At 44.8% G+C, this 21,034-nt stretch overlaps 1 protein-coding gene across 1 annotated transcript; it reads left to right on the top strand.

Moving 5' to 3' along the window:
• Positions 1-16,268: 16,268 nt before the first annotated feature.
• Positions 16,269-20,770, top strand: LOC138748926 (serine/threonine-protein kinase pim-3-like). Its single transcript, XM_069909853.1, has 6 exons — positions 16,269-16,649; positions 16,976-17,082; positions 17,212-17,262; positions 17,632-17,995; positions 18,979-19,155; positions 19,282-20,770. The coding sequence occupies exons 1-6, from the start codon at positions 16,562-16,564 to the stop codon at positions 19,464-19,466; spliced, it is 972 nt and encodes a 323-aa protein (XP_069765954.1). The 5' UTR covers positions 16,269-16,561; the 3' UTR covers positions 19,467-20,770.
• The last annotated feature ends 264 nt before the right edge of the window (positions 20,771-21,034 follow it).

Consider the following 21,034-nt stretch of genomic DNA (forward strand, 5'->3'; position numbering starts at 1 on the left):
AGTGGTGGGAGGACACATGGAAAAAAAACAGGAATGCAAGGAACCATGGGAATCATGTGGCGTTCTGTCAAGATTTATAAGCAAGGAAAATGAATAATCAATCATTAAAACGCTTGTATCTTCATATCCCCTTCTGACCACCTTCCAGTCTCAAATTCTCAGCACTAGAGAGAAGGAACAGAAGCTTGTTAACCTTAAAAATAAAATTGTGCATGTCTTTCCACAGATAAGGGAATGGCAATCTCAGTTTTTCCAGCATTTCTAGTTATGTTTGATGCATCGGATAACTGTGGTATTTTGCTTCTGCTTTGTTATTCTTTGTTGGAATTATTGCTAACAATATAGCAGGATTGGATTAAAGAAATCTCTCCTTCTCTACTCCATTCTTAACTTTGTCATGGCAGATTTGTCTGCTGACACTAGGATCAGAATTCATGAATATCTACCGACTTGCCTGAGGTATTGAGAGCAGAAATGTATCCAATGATACAAGTAAGTGAGCAAAAAGGCACAAATTTAAAAAGAAATATGCAATTTCATTTCACTAAGATTTTTAAGTGAAATCATTAATTTTCATCTTATTAATTGTTAAAAATTTTGAAACAATAAAATTCAGTTTTGCACATAAATCAATCTCAATAGAACATTTTCAAATCAGGTTGAAAGCATGAATGTGGGATGAGACTGTCCAAACCCAGTAATATTAAAGCAAGAGAAACTCCATTCATATTTCATTGACCTTGTTTTGCCTTAATCTGGAGCGAGGCGAGATGATTACACAATAGAAATGATAATTCTCTCAGCTGTTCACACACATCTTTCCATTAACTCATTTCATCATCCTGTGGAATTAGTAACGCATAAAAAAAATAGAAAATCCACTAATTATTTAATTGATCGTAATGAATATTGCTAAGTTTCTCAGCTAACAATGGGGTGCTTTTGTCACAGACACAGCAGTCCGAAAGATTAACAGCATTCGCTGTGAAACATATTTTAGTGTCACACTGCACTGTCACTCTTGTGGTTAGATCTCTGGCTGCTATCATTCAGCCACTCCTTTAGTTATGAAAATGATGTGTTCCTGGAAGAAATTTAAATCATAAAGGCTATGGCAAATGCATCATGGAAATGCTGTGAAATGTGTTTTTAATGCATAGAGAGTGGTGTCCATTTTGTTAGAGTGTCGCAAAGTCCCTCATCCATGTCATCGATCAGTAAAATTCTTCAGCAACATCTCTTAAGCATTTATACCTTATCAAAAAAACACCTTATTGTCTTAAAATTTAAAAGTTCAGATCACCATTCCTTGTTCAACAACTCTTAATCTGCCATGCCATTTACAACAAACTATACACACCCTCCACAAATCTGTTCTTCCTTTTTAAAAACACTTAGATTGCTCCTCCTTTTTCCTTACAAAATGTTTTATTTTCCACTTTTGCCACCCATAGTGCCAGCCTGCCTCATTTTCATGGCCCAAATACTATCCTTTTTCGAAATCACTCTGCTTTCTTTTTCTGAGATGATCAAAATTTGCAATTGTGCCCTCTGTAGCCAATTCCAAGTCATTAATGCCAATCCTGGTGAACTCCATTGCACCCTTGCTCTCATGCATAAGTAACCTTTCACTCGTACTCTCCATTTTCTGTTACTTAGAAATTTTCGGAGGCAGTACTACAGATCCTGTTATTCATCCTGATACGTTGAAGAACAGGTTCGATGGGTTCAACAAATCATGGCTGAACTCATGTTCTCAACAAAAGGGCACAGACTAACGTACACAAAACAAAGGCACAGTATACTGAGAAATAAGGGTTTAACTTCTTTAGAATCCACAATCCCACAGGTACAGTATATTGAGAAATGAGGGTCTAACTTCTTTAGCACCCACCACCCACAGGCACTGTATACCCAGAAATGAGGGTTTAGCTTCTTCAACATCCACCATCCACAGGCACGGTATACACAGAAACAAGGATTTAACTTTCCAGCACCCAGCACCCACGGGCATGGTATACCGTGTAATTAACGAGTACATACACAGAAACCTGATCTCCAGTGTTGCTGATGCTCGGGATCCTGGATGGGGCCCACTGAGTCAGCCCTCTGGAGTAACCCGTGGATCCCAGCCTAGAGTTCAGCAATGGTCACAACTAAGGAACATGTACACAGCAGTAAAACACAAAATACTACACATCGACTGTGAATAAATCAAAATGCTAAACATTCTTAACTCCCAATTGGGAATGCAAGGGTTAAACACACAGTACGATCAATTCTATTTATCTCTAGCAGGCACAGCACACTTACAAGCAGTAAACTAATTACAACTAACAAGTATATCAATGAACCTGGTCTCCAGCATTGCCAGGGTCAGCACCAAGGGGGGCATCAACAGGCATTTCCCCCAAGCAAGGTACTGGGCCCCACATACGGTCATGGCTATCGCTCGCCATCAGAACCGACCCCCTTTACTACCCTCTAGATTGATGCAAGTTAGCGACCCTCCACTCTGCCTCATCACTAGCATGCGTGAAGTGTCAGTAGCATCTAGTGATGCATGATGCAATCAAAGCATTGCCCTCCGTCAGAGGGGAAGATGTGGTTAAGGTTAGTCAGGAGGTAGGTCCCAGCATCCAATAGCACCACCCATTCCAACCATCCAGCAGAGCAAGTATTGAGCTTTCTACTGTGCCCCCTCTAACATTCATTCTGGCACTGACCTTGAGCATTGCCAAGGCTCAAGATCTGGGAAGGGCCCACTGTATTCAGCCCTCCAAAGCTGCCTGTAGCCTGCAGCTCAGTGAGGTCTCCATGCAGCAGCAGAAAACAGAGTGTGCACATGCTCAGCTTTTTCAATGCAAGACCCGTCCACATGACATGTGAGGACCAATCATGCATCAGCCTCACCTGTGGGCAGATCTAACCCTTGATTGGCAGGTAAGATGACTTCCAACTAGGCACCAGCCAGAGAGGTCACATGACTCTCCACAATCCTCATTCCCACTAGATTTCAGTCAGAGAGGCCACATTATCCTCACTATCCACACTCCCACCAAGTTCCAGATGGAGCAGCCACAATCTACACTACATTCCACCCCTCAGGAGTCACAGTACAATGTCAATTTACAGGCTAGTACCCCTACAGTACACACAGCCTATTTCCACTGATGGCCTGCCAACATCTCCCCCAGCCCCACAGGTCCACCAGCCTCCCCATGGTGAGTTGCATCCAAGGGACCGGTCCCTGGCTCATTTAATTTGTTCACTGACTCATGTTCAGTGAATGAGTGGTATTCCTCAACTAGCCCAGAATACAAGTTATTTGCTTCTCACTGATAACAGCACCAATACCACATCCATTTGCGAGGTAGTCTAAGAACATCCTGACTCCTCCTTATGCCAAAGTGCTACAGCCACCATGGTGTTCCAGCTTTAAGAAGCATATGGCGGCACATATCCCTGAGAGTATGCATTGTAACGCCCCATGGGTAACCAGAGGTCAGTCAGGCAGCTGTGCATCCAGGACGTACCATTTAGCCCCCAAGGAGCACCCACCTTCACTGGGCTGTGAACTGCAGACCCCCTCATGCCTGGATACAGCTCTTCCTCACACTCCCATCGATTACTTGGAGCAGTGGTGGCTGTACCATCTGCACAAACATTTTTAAGACCTTCACATTTTGAGAGTCAGGATATTGTGTGACCAGATTGTGACATGCCCCCAGGCCACCCAACTCCATGGGAGGATGGATGTGTGCTGCTACTAGTGTGGGGAAATGTTGGTTGGTATTCATTACCTTCCCACCACAAGAATATCAAAGCCCATGGAGCTGGACAATTTCCCTTCACCCCAGAGTTTTTGTTTTCTGTGTTAGCAGGATTCGCGGTAGTCCTTCAGTAGCATTCAAGTTGTTGGACCTCTGTATATACATCAGCCATACATCTCACAACCTCTCAGTCCCACCATCACTGGTTCCAGCACTTGTAAGTAGATCATCCTGAGGATGAAGTAAATTCACTCTCTCTGGAAGAGTGCACGTGCACACACATCATTCCTGCTTCCCTTGATTATGCCACTCGTTACAGATGTCAGTCCATATGCTGTGAACCTCACCTCTCTGAGTGCCCCTTTCTCAGCCAGGAGACTCAGTGCTCCACCTGATCACCTCTCACATAGACTAATGTACACAGCACACAGGCATAGTATACGGAGAATCACAGGTTTAACTTCTTCAGTAGCCACCACCCATAGGCATGGTAAACCCAGAAATGAGGGTGTAACTTCCTCAGCATCCACCATTCACAGTATACCCAGAAATGAGGGTTTAATTTTTTCTACCAGCACTCACAGGCATGATATACCACATCATTATCAGGTACAAAAACATAAACCTGATCTCCAGAGATGGCACTGCTTGGTATTGAGAGTCAGCCCTCTGGAGCTGCTTGCGATTCATAGCCTAGAGTTCAGCAATGGCCACAACTAATGAAAACATACAAAGCAATAATACACAAATAAATCACTGTTAAACATTCTCAACTCCCAAATGGGAATGCAAAGGATAAACATAATACCATCAACTCTTTCTATCTCTAGCAGGCACAGAACACTGAAAAACAGTAAACTAATTACAACTAACAAGTATATCAAATGAACCTGGTCTCCAACACTGCCCACAGTCCAGGACTTACCCACTCAGCAGCAAACAAAGGAGAGTAGCATTTGCATGTGCTTGGCTTTTTCAATGCAAGACCTGTCCATGTGATCTGCAAGGACCAATAGTACCATCAGCTACACCTGTAGGCATACCTAACCCTTGATTGGCAGGTGAGGTGACTTCCAACTATATTGGGAAAGGTTGTATCAGCTCTGCCCCCTACCAAGTCAGCTGCCAATCAGGATTTGCTCCCACCCCACCTATTAGTGCACACCTTGCCATTGGCCCCATGTAAATTGACTGGACTCTCCAGCCTCCTTGTAATTGGATTAACCCTTCTGGCACTGAGCCATTGTCTCTTAATAATGACCTGGGCTGGACCCTCCAGCACTATAAAGGTGCCATGTGTTCTTTATTCTACCTCTTTACCAATTTGGGACCACCCTGCTTCACTCCAGGTCTAGAATTGTGGAAGGATGTTGGAGAAACTGTTGGTAAGACATGCACTGTTTAAAAGGATCAGGAGTGTCCATTGTAACATGGAGCTATGTGATGGGGTATTGTATTGATTTTTCCTGGATTATTGTATGTACCAGTTTGTTGTATGTTGTATGTGTGTGTATACTTTGTTCCATGCTATTTTCCCACATTCATTATTAATTGTACATGTGTGTTCAGTGCTGTTATTACTTTCCCATGGCTGCTGTAAAGTGTGTGTGTTGCATCAGCTATGATTTCCTATACTTAGCTTCTGTAAATAAAATCCTTCACTACCAAAATGGTGTCCAGAGTCCTTGCCTTTGAGACCTACCAAACTTATTTCCTCACTCACTACACCAACTAGGCTCCAACCAGAGGTCACATGGCTTTCTCCAATCCCCATTCCCACCAGATCCCAGCGAAGTTACATTGTCCTCCCAATCCACACTCCCACCAGATCCCAAAAGGCCCTCCATAATCCACACTACACGACTTCAGGCTCACTTTTTTCACATTTCTTTTTTGGAGCAGGCATCTATCACATTAACTACATTTCCTTCAATGACCTTCTCTGTTTTTTAATTAATTATAAATCACGATGGTGGGGGGGGTGGGGAACAATGCAAGAACTGCAGGTGCTAGAAACTATGGGCAAATAATGAGAGGCTAGCGGAGCTCAGCTGGTCAGGCAACTGAGTTTGGTCTCGATAAAGGGTCCTGACCTGAAACTTTACCTGACCATTTATTTTCATGGATGCTGCCTGACCCTTTGAGTTCCTGCATCCTCTCGTATAACCAATTGTTTAAATACAACAGGCCTTTTAATAATTTTGTGGTGTTTCTAATCAATCTATACTTTTCTATGCAACTGTTGATCATATTTTTAATTATTTACAGAATCATTACCAAATTTAAACTGATTGAAATGTTTTTCAAAAAGTATCTGCTATGTATAACTGTTCAAAGTCATTTCACATCCTTGCATTTCCATCACTGATTGGTTTGTAGTGTATTTATCACTACCGTTAAATTGCTAATTCATGAGTATAGAGGTGGGCATCGATAGATGTGGGATTTTAATTCATTATTTGAGCCTCCCTCCAGTTCCAATTCATATGGTGTTATCTGGAGTGTAACTTGAAGAAAAGTCCTGCCCATGTCCCCTGACTCAGATGGGGTAAGTCCATTGAATTCTGTACGTCAATCCAGTTTCCAGAGGCAATACTATAACCTCTGATGGTGCTTGGTGCCAAGGACATTATCCCTTGCTGATGCCTGAAAGAAAGCGACACATTCTGAACAATGAAAGAACGTAAACTCACCTGGCTGTTGGACCACCGAGCTTCCAGAAAGTGGATAAGCAGAGGTGGGAGTCTGCACAATAGATGCCATGCACCCAGGGTTCTCCTGCATCCATGAGAATTGTCATTAAGGACAACAGTTGCAACACTATGATTAGAAAGAACATTTTAAGCATGTGAGGAATGGAAAAAGGCACTGCAATCATCAAGCCCATCTTGTAGCTGTCCCCACCAGTTTGTATCCCAGTGTGATATAAGCTAAATTTTTAAGATTGGCCAAAAAATACTTTACTAAACTGCAGGGCTGTTGCAGTAATGGAGACACTTCTCCATCTATGCACATCCCTCTCCCAACCATTCCCTCTAAAATATTAGACTTATTCAGTAGTCAAATTGGAGAGTGAAATATTAATAGGACATCACACTGCCACTTGGATGCTGCAGATGAAACTAGTATCCAACCAAGGCCACCTGCCATAAATAGTGTGGGATCTAGAATGGTGACTCCTGAACACATGCAGTGACTGTCCCCTGAAGATTCACCTAAAGTCTATTTGTCTCCAGCACTACTACAACACAGCTGGTTCAACCTCATTTGGCAGGCCATGCACTAAAGCAATAAGAAAGTCCAATACTTCCATTTGAAATGACCAATAAGTGATCGTGTTTGTCAATTAAAGCATCAAAACAACCCTTATCAAAGTCACTGATGACATTCTAAGAGACTGTGACAAAGAATAATCCATCTTTGGTCTTTTCAGTCTGTAGCTGTTGGCACAAATGTTTGCACCATTCGCTGCCAATTACTCTAGATTTGTCTGGTGCCATTAATAGCCATCCAGTCAAAAGTCCAGCAATGGCTTTTCTTCCAGCTGCTACACTATCAAAATATCCATCCTTGAACACTTACCCCTCAACCCCACCATTATTTCTTGTCAGAATCAGAATTTGTCTTGAAATTTGTTATTTTATGAGAGCATCACAGTGAATTTATATAATCCACATTAAAATGTAAATAGTGCAAGGAAAAGAAAAAGACCAAGTGAGGCAGTGTCTATGGTTCACTGTTCATTCAGAAATCTGATGGCAGAGGGGAAGAAGCTGTCCTTCTGCCACTGAGTGCTCGTCTTCAGGCTCCTGTACCTTTCTCCAATGGTACCAGAATGAAGAGGGCATAGCCTGAGTAGTGGGGTTCCTTGAGGACAGAGGCTGTTCTACCTTATCCACCTTAGAAACAATATCTAAGATCAAGGTGGAATTTCCATTAGTACACAAACAGAACCAGTCTCTTTAACCCCTGCATAGCCTCAAAATTATCAAATACAAAATGTGTATCAATTTTCTCAATCCAACTTTTGAAAAGATCAAACCCATTATCCTCTGGTTAAACTTATGGGTGCAGCAGGCATTGCAGTATCTGCCATCCAGTCTACTGTCTCCTTGTTCAACTTTTAACTCTGCAATTGCACATTGGGGCAACAACCGAGCAGTGGCTGCAAAGTGAAACTAAGTGTGGGCTTGCCCTCATCAACTCTTCTTTACTTTCTGCCTTTTTCTGAGCAGGTTCCTCTCAGGTTATCTGAATAATGAAAAGCACAAAATTAAGGTTAAATATGGAGGGAGTGAAAATAACAAGGAATCTCAACACCAACTACATTTTGTAAATCTGAAGATTGTTGAAAATAAAGAAAGTGAGATGCAAAAAAAGTGTACATTATCCCCTTGCCTGCTGTTGACTCAGGAAGAGACTGATGATACAACTTCTAGGATGTCTTTGGATCTGCTTCTGGTAAGATTGTCAGCAAAGGATGTTGCAATAATGACTGACATTGTTCACTAGGATGATTCTAGGAATGAAGGGGTTATATATGAGGAGTGTTTGACAGCTCTTGGCCTCTATTCATTGGAATTTAAGAGAATGAGGGGGTGGGTGTCTCATTGAAACATTTTGAATGTTGAACGGAATGGACAGAGTAGATGTAGAAAGGTTGTTTCTTATGGTGGGAGAATCTAGGAAAAGAAGGCACAACTTCAGGATTGGAGGGTATCCACTTAGAACAGAAATGCCCAGGAATTTCTTCAGCCAGAGAGTGGAAAATCTGTGGAATTTGTTGCCACAGGCAGTTGCGGAAGTCAGATCATTGGGGCAGCGATTGATAGGCTCTCAATTAGCCACGATATGAAAGATTATGGGGAGAAGGCTGGGATGAGTGGGAAAATAAATGAGCTCACGATTGAATGGTGGAGCAGACTCACTGGGCTGATAGCCTATTTCTGCTCCTATGTCTTATGATATTATAGACGTAGTCTATCCCATGGATTTGGGCCACAAGTCAATTAACACTGCAATGATCATTTGCTGGTTCTCACTGTGCACCATATTCTCCAGTAAGAGAAGGTAAGTGAGATTCAGTAAGTTATGCAACTAGCTTAACTAAATTGCTGGCAGTACGTGCTCGGAAGTGTGACCAAATATGGGAACATAGAATTTCTTACAATACTCCATCCAGCTTCTTGTGACTTGGGTTGTCTCCTTCATTGCTGTGTCATTTCATTCAGTGAACTTGTGGCTAGAGCACCTCCTGGTTCCTGTGGATATAGGACATCTCTCAAACTTCACATTTCTTCCACTATGCCTGCAATATAACTTTAAAGTTGTTCTCTCCGCCATTTCCCACATAAATGTTACTGTCACAACATGCTCCAATGTGCACGTCGCTTTCAAGTAGTACATTGTAGCCTTTCATAACAGAGCCAGCATTTGTTCATGCTAACGTTATAATTTTGGGATCTGTTGAAGTATGCAGCTTTGTTTGGCAACATGCAAACACCATTGTATTGAGATAACACCACTGTTGGCATCCTACCTACAAAGCAATTATTGGATGTTAGTTAATCAGGCATTGTGATCTGAAATCCTCTATTTTTGGGACTATCCTCTTTACTGTGCAAAAATTTTAATGTTTATTCCTATGTAAGCAATTATGACATCCTAAATATAAAGATCATGATGTATATCCACTTGAAATAAAATTAACACACCAGGTATTGTCTAAGGTCAATTGTCAAGTCTTCTGCTGATGGTTCAAATGCGGCACAACATTTTTTATAATAATGTCTCTGTAAAATGATAATTATAGTGTAATAAAATAACTACACATCCATGTCTGATGGTGAGGAACCCTTATTTGACTCGGCTAGACTATCTCAGCATAATATTGATTTCTCAGACAAGGAATGTGCAGTCATATAATCTACTGATCAACAAAATTCACATGTTGAAAATCTAAAATAATCACAGAAACTTACAGAGATTCTCAGTCAGTAAGAGGATGTTGTGGCAAGAACAAAAACAATGCTCAGAACTTCAGAGCACTGGTAAAGATTAATGGAATCTTGCTATTCTCCTCAGATGAAAGCATATTCTGTGCTTGTGTTACAAATCAAATGAAATTTTTGTTTACGTGAGAAGTCTCCAGTTTGCTGCCCCATGCATTCTGAAAGGCTGGAGGAAACTGGAGCACCCGGAGGAAACCCACAGACATGGAGAGAGCATGCAAACTCTTTACAGACAGATTCAAATCTGGGTCACTGATGCTGTAACGGCATCGCGCTAACCGCTACGCTAACGGTGTATCCTTGGTGAGGCCATTCCAGGACCATTGAGTGCAGTTTTGATCCTTTTATTTCAAATAGGATATGCTTGTTGAGAGGGAGTGCAGTGAGAATTCACTCCACTGATTTCTGAGATGGCAAATCATTCATCGGAGGAGTGACTGAGCTTTACTTGATTCACTAAAGATCAGAAGAATGGAAAATATTGTCAGTGAAAGTAACAAAATTCTTTGAAAGTTTGGCAAGGTAGTTACGGGAGGATGTTTCCTCTGGATTAGACATCACAATCTCATAAAAGGCAGATCTTTTAGAATTAAAATGAGCAGATATTTCTTCACTCCTTGATTAGTGACTCTGAAGTTAGCTACCTCCAGAGCACTGTGGAAGCTCAGTCATTAATTACAGTTGATAGATGCTTGAATATTAGATGAATTAACAGAAATGAAGATAGGACTGGAAAAAATGACGTTGAAGTAGATTAGTCTCAATTATATTGCATAGAAGAGTGGGTTTAAGGGTTCAAATGGTCTAATCTTGCATATTCTATTTGTCCCCAACACAAGGAAGATCATCTCTGGTAATATCACAAAATGCTTCTTTTTGCTCACCAAAATAGAGATGAACCAGAATACATTTCACCAGTAATGACAGAACACCTGCAGGCAAACTAAATAATATAATTCTTTCTTCCTGGAGAAAAGCTTAAACTGAAAAATAATATTAAACCAATGACCTCCTTGCCCTGAGTTGGCTGCAAAGGCATTGTTAAGTCTCTTATTGAGGTGAGCTACTTTTGAAAGCGTGCCAACTTGGATTAGGAACATGACAGCACATCTTCATTGCAAATTGCAAATTTGGAATAATTTTTGGAGGGCAATAATTGGTCAGAAAGGAGCATTAATTAGAATTATTTTACGTATCAATCAATACGATCAAACACATATTACTCTATTGGTTACGATGGTGTATACATATATGTGGGATGGACTTAAGAATGACTTTCTACCACATGGTAAGACTCTTGATCCACTTATACCTAGACATTGTGGTGTCTAGGTGACAATTTTACTGTCTTCTAAACAAGATATTTAATTGTAAAATAGAATATGTTGAAAATATTTTACCAGCATCTATGGTGAGAGAAATTAATGAATCAAATTGACTTTTCATTTCTATTCAGAGTTTTACCTCTCATAGAAACAGTAGAAAAAGAAAGTTACAATTGGAAATTTTGCATATGAAATTTACAAAAATGCATGCACTTTGGTGGCTGTTCAGTGAGATCTTGATAAATCTGAAACACATGTGATAGCAAACCAGCAATAGAGAAAACTAGGGTGAAGGTGGATTCAGGGAAATAATAGGCAATAACAAAGTTTTGCTGGTTAAAGAAATGTATTTAAAAACTGTCTTTAAATTTCAAATCCAGCTCTGTAGATCAGTAGTTGTGAATATCTTTCACAACAGTCATCTGAAAATGAAGATGGATCAATCTGATTTATTTCTGTAGGGTAAGCTAGAAGGATGCTGAGTTTGATGTTAAACTAACTTTTATTTCAATTAACTCTCCATCTTGGGGTGAGTGACACAAGCTTGATTAGGAAACCTTGTTGCAATTACGAGGAAAACACCTTCCCCTCCAATCTTGGCTCATAAAATCTTCAACAATGATGGAAAGGTGGCATATATACTTTTTGTTTTTTAAAAAAAAAAAGGTTCACATGTCACCATCAGATGTGGTTTAGTTGCATGTATGTACCTGCTGATTTGGACTGAAACCCCTCCTCAGAATCTTGAGCACAAAAATCAAGGCTGAAACTCCGGTACAGATTTGAAAAAGTGCAGAATTATTTCAGGTGACATCATGTAGATAAAATGTGGCAAGTAACGTTTGTGGCAGGCAATGACCATTCTTCATCAAAACTCACAAGCCAGACGTTAACCATCAACCTTTAACATTCAATGATATTACCACTACTGGGTCCCACACTACCAACATCTGGGAGAAGGTCACCGTTGACGAGATAGTCAGCTGCATTAGCCACATAAATATTGCTTCTACAGGAGTAAATCAGAAACTGGATATCCTGCATCTAATAACAAACCTCACGATACCCAATTGCCTTTTCACCAACTGTGACACCATCCGAGATAAAGCATCCGGCTTTCTCGACAATCTAATTATTCATTTCTTTCACTGCTGGCACACAATTTGCATCTGAAAAATATACTGCTGTTACTCATCTTCTGGATTACTCCCACACGACAAAGGAAAGGGCAGCAGATTCACGGGAATATTGCCAACTCTTGATTCTTTTTCCTCCAAGTCCATGCCAGCCTGACATCAAAATATATCATCACTGAATTTAAATTGAATCATAGAGTCATACACCAATGAACCTATGACTGTGTGGCTTGGTACGACAGCAACACTGTAGTGCGCGTTGAAAGAACCAAAGACTTGTTGATCCAAACCAAGGCTTTTATTAACTAAAAGACTGGACCATATCACAAGTAGGTCGACCAGTCCAGAATGTCCTGGAATGGCTAGGAGCAATCCTTTAAGACCTGCCAGTAGGTGTGGCTACACTCTAAGCCAATCACAGTCATCCTACACTACCATATGTACATATACACATTGGTGATAGAATCTGTACTATCACAAACACCATCTATAAATTTGATAACAGTACCATGGCAGTAGGTTTTATATAAAGGATAATGAGTCAGCTTATAGGAGGGAGATTGAAAATGGCTGAATGGTGTACTAACAACAACCACACACTCATTATCACCTGATGGTGGACTTCAGGAAGGGAAAACCAGAGGTGTATGATCCAGTGATCATTGGGGGAATCAGAGTTGGAGAGGGTGAGCACATATAAATTCCTCTGCAGACATGAATCACCCTCTGAGTGGAAAAAAAAACTGTCCCAGAGGTCCATTTTAAATCCTGGAACTCGCTATCCAACAACAATCATTTTCTCACTAGTAGAACTGTAGCACCTCAAGAAAGTGGCTTCAGGGCAAGGATGGGCAACAAATGCACTCTCTGCCAGTGGTACCCAAATGAACAGGGAAAGTTACCAATACCCTTTCTACATGTCAGGTAGACATAAAAGATCTAGCAATCTTCCAGAATAAAGCAGTATCATGAACTTTGGTGCAGGAATCCTTGGTCTTCTTCTCTTCCATGGTTAGCGGCTCAGAATTGAGCATGACTTGCTGCCACTCCAGATTTGGAGATTCAGAGGTGGCTGATGAGGCCCGTTGTCTGTGTGCGTTCCTTCGTCAGTTCCACAGGCCTTCTGGATGCATTGACAGATTTCCAATCATGCCCTGAATATTCATTCCCAACTTGAGTGATTATGAGCCACAGATTCTAGTGAATCATGGAGGTTGTTGCATTTTTGCAAAGGAACAATCCTCAAGGGGGCTTCTCTATCCAATCTAACAGCAGAGGCTACCTCCATAATTGTATTTAAGAGATCTTAAGCACTGATCATATCGGAGTTTTGGATCTGGAGCTAGGGTTGCTTATAGATTAAACTGGAGTCTGTGTAGCTACAAAGACTGCAGGAATGCTGGACGTAAATCCACAGACACTCAGTGTCTCTGAAGGGACTCTCTTTTGGTTATTTCTCCTATTTTTAGTAGTGCCAGGCAATTCTCATGGCAATTTTGTTTGCCTTGGGCAGAAATAATGATATCGTGCATATTACATTTTTAATGTATTATTATGTGACAATAAAAGGAACCTTTGAACCATTATTACCATCAGGCATTACTTAGGGAGTCATGGATTGGGCATGCAGATGGCCAGATTTGCTCACCAAAATCAAATGGAAAGAAGTAGACGGGGATCATTACTACTAGCTCTGGGATCCTGCATCCTGCCGAAACTGAGAGACGAGGACCTGATGGACCAAGTAGGGTGGTTCCCTAAGCAGACCGCCCAGGTCATCTGGCAGAATGTCTCTTCTCCAGGGCTCACAAACGAGCATCTTGGTCAGGACTTTGTCTGGCTGGTGGTGAGAGGAGCCCTTCCAGTCAGATCCTTCTTCAACCAGAACATCACCAACCACGCACATTGTCCTCAAGATGACTGCTGGGGAGTGGAGAGTCTCCCACCTCTGTTGAATGCAGATCCGCAGAGTGTGTGGAGAAGGATGCAAAGGTCCTTGTCAGAGTTCATCCCGAGCAACGGCATGGCTAGTGTTTTTTACATAGACTTCATGGGATTTTACCATTAGGAAAAGTCTCCCAACATCTCAGCAGTGATCGTTCACACAGGATCAACCAAAACTGCAAAACTCCATTTTTGTCCACGAGTTTAGATAGCATATCGGCAACACGTCATAGCTACGCCATATTCATTAGCCTCTTAGTCATGGAATGCCTCCAGTTCAATCAGTTTAATAACTAGGGGTCTAGGAGGTAAAATGTCAGAATGGGAATGGCACCCTGATTACACCCTCTGAGCTTTTTTTTAAACACAGCATGCGTTCTGGGGGAAAAAAGGGAATCATTTCCTGTAACGCAGCGGCTGTGTCTATATATTAATAAAAATATCTGATCTACAGGGACGCACGCAGTCAGACACCCAGAACTGCTGGGAGAACATCAACCCCGGAAGGCGCGCCTGGGTCCGCCCGAAGCCCGCTGGGTCTTTTGGCACACGGAGATGTCAGTCCAGGAGCGCCGCTGAGGGACGAACAGTGTTGGGCGCAGTCAACCCAAGGACCACCATCACTGGGGGGGGGGGGGGCTGAAGCTGAGGGGAAGTCCTTCAGTGGGGAGGGGGGTCCCTCAGTGGGGAGGGGGGTCCCTCAGTGGGGAGGGAGTCCCTCAGTGGGGAGGGGGGGTCCCTCAGTGGGGAGGGGGGGAAGAAGTAGCAATGTGCCACATGCTGCAAATGTAGCAATGTGCACCGGTAAGGAATGTGATTGACACTGTAGATGTGAAGACTCTGAATGGTTTTCATTGTAAATCTATTGTGAAGAGCTATTTTTAGAAAACAAATCTGGTGTGCACGTCCACGCTGCCTTCCCTCATTGCTGTCTGTCAGAGGCATTTTGCCTGCATTATCGCACACTTCAGAAGTGCTGAAAGTCATTGCATGGTAACTTCTAGTCGTTGAAAAATGCTCTTTTATTTTGCAACCAAAATAAAGCAAGGCGGGCGGATTAAAAGCACCCAATTTGCTGGGTGGCGGGAAGGGGTAGACACGACCAGCGGGTTCCGCGGGAAGAAGGGGCGCCGCTCGCCGCCTCATCTCGCTCCGCGAGCGCCCCCTGGCGTCCCACGGCCCGGCTCAGCCGCGTTTCCTTCCCTCCCCCGCCGCCCACGGCAGGTCAGGGCGGGGAGGGGGGAATCCGGGACAAGCCACCAGGTCTGCAGCGCTGCGTCAACCGCGCCGAGCGGCTATTGGCGCACCTTCCCCTTCCTTCCAGTGGGTTGGGGGCGGAAAGCAGCGAATGGCGCCCGGGAGCAGCCGTTCGCCTGCGCAGCCGGCCGGCCGCCCTGGCAGAGAGCGGTCGGCCCAGACTGGAAGGGCCGAACGGCCTGCTTTGTGTTCTATCAGACAAATCATTATTATGGCGGAAAATAATAGATAATATTAATGCCCCCGTCGAGGATTTTGGAAACGCACCCACCGCCACACAGCATGAATTAAATAAATAAAGCAAGCGCCCAGGATTTCCCGCCAACAGCCGGATCCTCTCTAGCTTCGGCTCTCTGGGTGATTGACACCCGCCTCGCCCCCTGCCGATTGGTCGCGTTCAAAGGGGCCCGCTTGCCGATTGGCTGCCTTCCGCCAACAATGCCAAGCGGGCCCGCCTATTGGGCGGGATTCCCGACGCTCAGGCGGAGAGAGAGAAAAAAACACGAGCGCTTCGCATCTCCGCGGCGAGGAGCCGCGGCGCTCCGCGCTCAGACAACAGTAACCGGCCGCCGTCTCGTACTACAGAGAAATAGGGCGCGCTGGCCTGGCGGGAACCGCCCAGGGACCCCTCCTCAAATGCCACGGGGGGAGGTGCGTGCGCGATGGCGGTGCATTGCACAATTTGCATCCTCGAGATTTCTCCCCCCACCCTCCGAAAGGGGAGGGGGGTGGAATGGGACAACTGAGGGTTTGTAATGGAGCGGATTGATTCCTCCGTGCCGGCGATCCGCCCCTGCCGCTCTTCTCTATAGGAGTTGAGAAGTTGGGCAGTCCTCATTTAGAACAGCAACGCTGCGAGAGGCGGTCGGGCAGGGTTGGGAGCTGCCGACACAGTCACTGCAACGAGGGAGCGGCACCGTGCACTGGAGAAGACCCAACCGACTACGCATCTACTCCGGGATTTACTCGCCTCTTTTTCTTTTGCAAAAACAATATAAAGGCAGAAGCTACGGAGGGAAATTGCTGAGCGGGTCTCTTTTATCCTTAATCTCTCCATTTGCACCGGGAAGGCAAATAGGAAGGAGGGGGTTTTGACAGCAGAATTTCATTTTGCGATGCTACTCTCCAAGAAGATCGGTTCGTTTGCTCACATTTGCAGCCCGGCTAGTATGGATTTGCCAGTGAAAATCCAATTGCAGCAAGGTACAAGCTTCGATTTCCCCCCCCCCCCCAGAACTGTGATTTTTTAAAAAAATCTATTGAGGGGATGCAACAACAAAAAAAGCACATGCACGACATAATAGTTTGTGGGGAGGGTGCATTCAATGTTTTGATGCGTTGGGTAGTGAGTGTTAGGGGGCGGACTGCGGTTGGTTCGCCTTGTCTCGATTGCACGAGTTGCCTCCACCTTGCATCTGTTTCAAGGCGATGCAAATTAAAGTTGAATGCGGATTCAAGTTGGGACTGTTGCGCCGCACTTTTTTTGTGAGCCAAATGTCTTTATTTTGGATTTCTTTTGCCCCTTGCAGTGAAGGAGCGGGAGTCCTTTGAGAAAGTCTATCAGATTGGGGCAGTGTTGGGCAGCGGCGGTTTCGGGACGGTCTACAGTGGGGTACGGCTGAGCGACGGGCTCCCGGTGAGTGCCTTCTCCCACCTGTTTCTTTCTTTCTTGCCCACCACCGCCAAACAAACGATTTTCGCAGTCTTCCTTCTCTCTCTATCCCCCCACCACCACCAACTCATTTCGCCTTGCGCTTTCTCGCAGGTTGCAGTCAAGCATGTGGCCAGAGAACGGGTGACCGAATGGGGCTCGCTGGTAAGTTGCCCCACTGCCCTTTGCTACCGCAGTGGCGGAGTGATTGCTTTTGCAAAGAGCAACCTTTAAAAATTAAGGTGCACCCATCTCCTGCAAGTACATTAGACAGATCCTTAATCGACACGGGAGACGATGTCGAAGCCTGTATTTACCAAATTAATGCAAATAAAAATCTAATCTAGTCCCTCTCAAGGTGCAGGTTTGGTCATGATAGTTGAATCTATTAATACAACGACACCTCTAAATTAAGCCTTTGTGGGAAGGAGAGATGGGTTCAGGGGCATGAAGTTGTCGGTGTAATCTGGGCTGGGAGGGTCGCCTCTGGGCTGTTCCTTCCGGGTATTTACCCTCCGCCCTGGTTCCTTGTAGAACGGCAGCCTTGTGCCCCTGGAGATCGTCCTGCTCAAGAAGGTGGCCGGAGGCTTCCGGGGGGTCATCAAGATGCTGGATTGGTACGAGCGGGGTGACAGCTTCTTGCTGATCATGGAGCGGCCGGAACTGGTGAAGGACCTGTTTGATTTCATCACCGAGAAGGGGGCTCTGGAGGAAGAGCTGGCTCGGGTCTTCTTCAAGCAGGTGCTGGAGGCGGTGCGGCACTGCTACAACTGCGGCGTGGTTCACCGCGACCTCAAGGACGAGAACCTGCTGGTCGACCTGCGCTCGGGCGAGCTCAAACTCATCGACTTCGGCTCGGGGGCGCTGCTCAAGGACACGGTCTACACGGATTTTGACGGTAAGCGCACCTTGCGGGGCTTGAGACCGCAATCCAGCGAGGTTAGGATCCAGACATTCATTGTAAATATAATGCAGTTTAATTGTCCTTCGCTTCTCCTTGTTGGAAGCGAGATGCCTTTCCCGTCCGCGGGGCTTGGGGGTGCGGCGCCTGGGGGTCCGGGGGGCTTGGGGGTGCGGCGCCTGGGGGTCCGCGGGGCTTGGGGGTGCGGCGCCTGGGGGTCCGGGGGGCTTGGGGATGCGGCGCCTGGGGGTCCGGGGGGCTTGGGGATGCGGCGCCTGGGGGTCCGGGGGGCTTGGGGATGCGGCGCCTGGGGGTCCGGGGGGCTTGGGGATGCGGCGCCTGGGGGTCCGGGGGGCTTGGGGATGCGGCGCCTGGGGGTCCGGGGGGCTTGGGGATGCGGCGCCTGGGGGTCCGGGGGGCTTGGGGATGCGGCGCCTGGGGGTCCGGGGGGCTTGGGGATGCGGCGCCGGGGGGTCCGGGGGGCTTGGGGATGCGGCGCCGGGGAGTCCGGGGGGCTTGGGGATGCGGCGCCGGCTCTGCATTGCATTGGCCGGGTGAGCGAGCCTCTTGAGAAGGCGACCGACCTCCTGGGGTGGGTGGGGGGGGGGCTTGTTGTGCCCTCGGTGGGCTTTAACCCTGGCCGCGGAGCTCTGGTCCCGCGGCTAGGAGCCGGCTGGTCCGCCCCCCTCGCTCCGCTTTCTCGTGCCGGTTCCTATCTGGTTTGCGCCTGGTGGCTCTCCTGGCTGCGTGGAATCCCTCCATCTTACGTGGGTAAACAAAGGAGTCAGCTGACTGTTTCACTGCAGGGAGTTGCTCTCCACACTCACCAGTCTGTGTGTGAGAGCCCTTGAACAGGGACCCCCCCCCCCCCCCCCTCTCTCTGAAGGTGGCCACTTCTGCCATTCAGTGCCCTCCCAGTTCTGAGATGGCACTTTCCAAATGCCTCTCTGGTTAAATCTCTCTCTTTATTCCCTGCCCAGGTACAAGAGTATACAGCCCTCCAGAGTGGATCCGTTACCATAGATACCATGGGAGATCTGCTACTGTGTGGTCTTTGGGCGTGCTGCTCTATGACATGGTGTGCGGGGATATCCCTTTTGAACAAGACGAGGAGATCTTGCGTGGTCAAGTGTATTTCAGGAGGAGAATCTCTTCTGGTGAGTGAATGTCAAAAAGGGGGCATTTTTGGCGCGCGGGTCTGCATTTCATTCAAAGGAATTTGCCCGTGTGGGGATTTGTTTTTGCATTGATTTTAATGGTCTTTTTTAAATTTTCTTTAAAAGAATGCCAGCATTTGATTAAGTGGTGCCTTGCACTGCGCCCTTCTGAGAGACCGATGCTGGAGCAGATCTTCGATCACCCATGGATGCGAAAGGCTGAAGTCGTTAAAACTGAAGACTGTGACATCAGGCTGCTGAGCCTAGACCACGAGGCCTCCAGTACAAGTTCAAGCAAAGAAAGTCTGTGAAATCATCAATGCCTCGCAGCAGGAGGGGAGTTCTACACTAACGGACCCTGTGGTGGTGCCACCAGTTTGTCATGGGAGGGGAGAGTAGTTGATTTTGGATCAAATTTTTTTTCTGGGTGGGTGGGGGAATTGTGGGTGGGTGGGAAGAGGGGGAGAAATCTGACTGCTGGTTTACTGCTCTGAATTAATTTTGTTTTCTTTTGGGAACATTGGAGTTTGAGATAAATAGGGCAGTACTTGGCAATGACTGACCTTTTATTTTTTAGCAAAAAAAAAGTGACCTCCAAACAATGCAAACTCTGCTCTCATAGAGTCTGGACTAAATGTTCTTTGCTTTCTGAGTGCCTTTTGAAAGCTGCTTTAATTCACTGGTGATGGAATACTTGAACATACTTTGTTCCCCTTTTATCTGCTGCTCAGAATACTTTGGCCTGCACAAAGGTGTGTACAGAGACATAAAGAACTTTGTCTGCCAGCAATGTTGGTCTTTCCTTTTTTTCAATTATTTTCCTTTCCCTACCATCACAACCACTAGACAGATGTCCCTTGTTTGATTTCCCCCTCCTCTACCATCAACCTGCGAGTTTTATTTGTTCGTGGCCAAGGCATATCGGGGCATGGTTGTATGCACAATCAATGCAATTCAAGGACACTTTCAAGACTGTACATTGTATGTAAATTGTTTCATTATATATGTATTATACTTTTTTATTTATTTGTATTCTTTAAGCTAGACTGTCCACAAATTTCATGTGGCTATTTATTTGTTTAATTTATTTTAGAGAAAAATTCCCACACTGCTGTTCTGCTTCCAAGATGCTTGTTTGATTAGTCTAGGATATTTCTGCATTCCTTTTTGCATTTTTTAAAAAAAAGAATTTACCATGCAGGTTTCAGTGAATTTTGTCATTCTCGTGGAAGGCGAATTGGAAGCTGTGTCCAGAAGGTACCCTTCGTTAAAAAGGGCAATAGATGGATTTTATTTTCTTCTAACTTTTTTTGTGGTGTTCAACTAAGGCTCTTCATGGCTGTTTGTATTAGAAGTGTAAAGTAATACTGTTTGAAAGGTTTTAAATTATTGAAGTTGTACAGTCTCCATCATTGGGCTTAGGAAGGTAGAGTGGCAGTCGACCTTTTTAATTTATTTCAATAGCTGTGTTTTGTGTACTAGATCTAGTTGCATTTATGCAGCTTGGATTTGGGATTTTTTTTTCCAATTTAGCTTTGCGAAATAAATGATGGATGGAGAACCATATTTTTTATACAAGCATTTCAATTAAAGTTCACATTTTGTACAAAAAAAATGCTTCCTGTCTTGAATAACATAGCACTCATTAAAGTTGAGGGGTGAATGTTTCTAAAGCACTTTTCCATCTGGAGTGATGGTTGGGCAGTTATCAAATTACTGGACTGTAACCAAGAGTTGCTCACCCTGTTACAGAAATTATAATGATTTTGTCATTTTAAAAACCCGTTTGATCCTGATTTGTGAGGGTATTGTGGGTCTTTCATCACTAGGTAAAATCCTGGAATGCCCTTCCCAACAGCATTGTAAGAATTTCTTACAA

Source organism: Narcine bancroftii, chromosome 13 (genome assembly GCF_036971445.1).
Source record: "Narcine bancroftii isolate sNarBan1 chromosome 13, sNarBan1.hap1, whole genome shotgun sequence".
Classification (NCBI taxonomy): Eukaryota; Metazoa; Chordata; class Chondrichthyes; order Torpediniformes; family Narcinidae; genus Narcine; species Narcine bancroftii.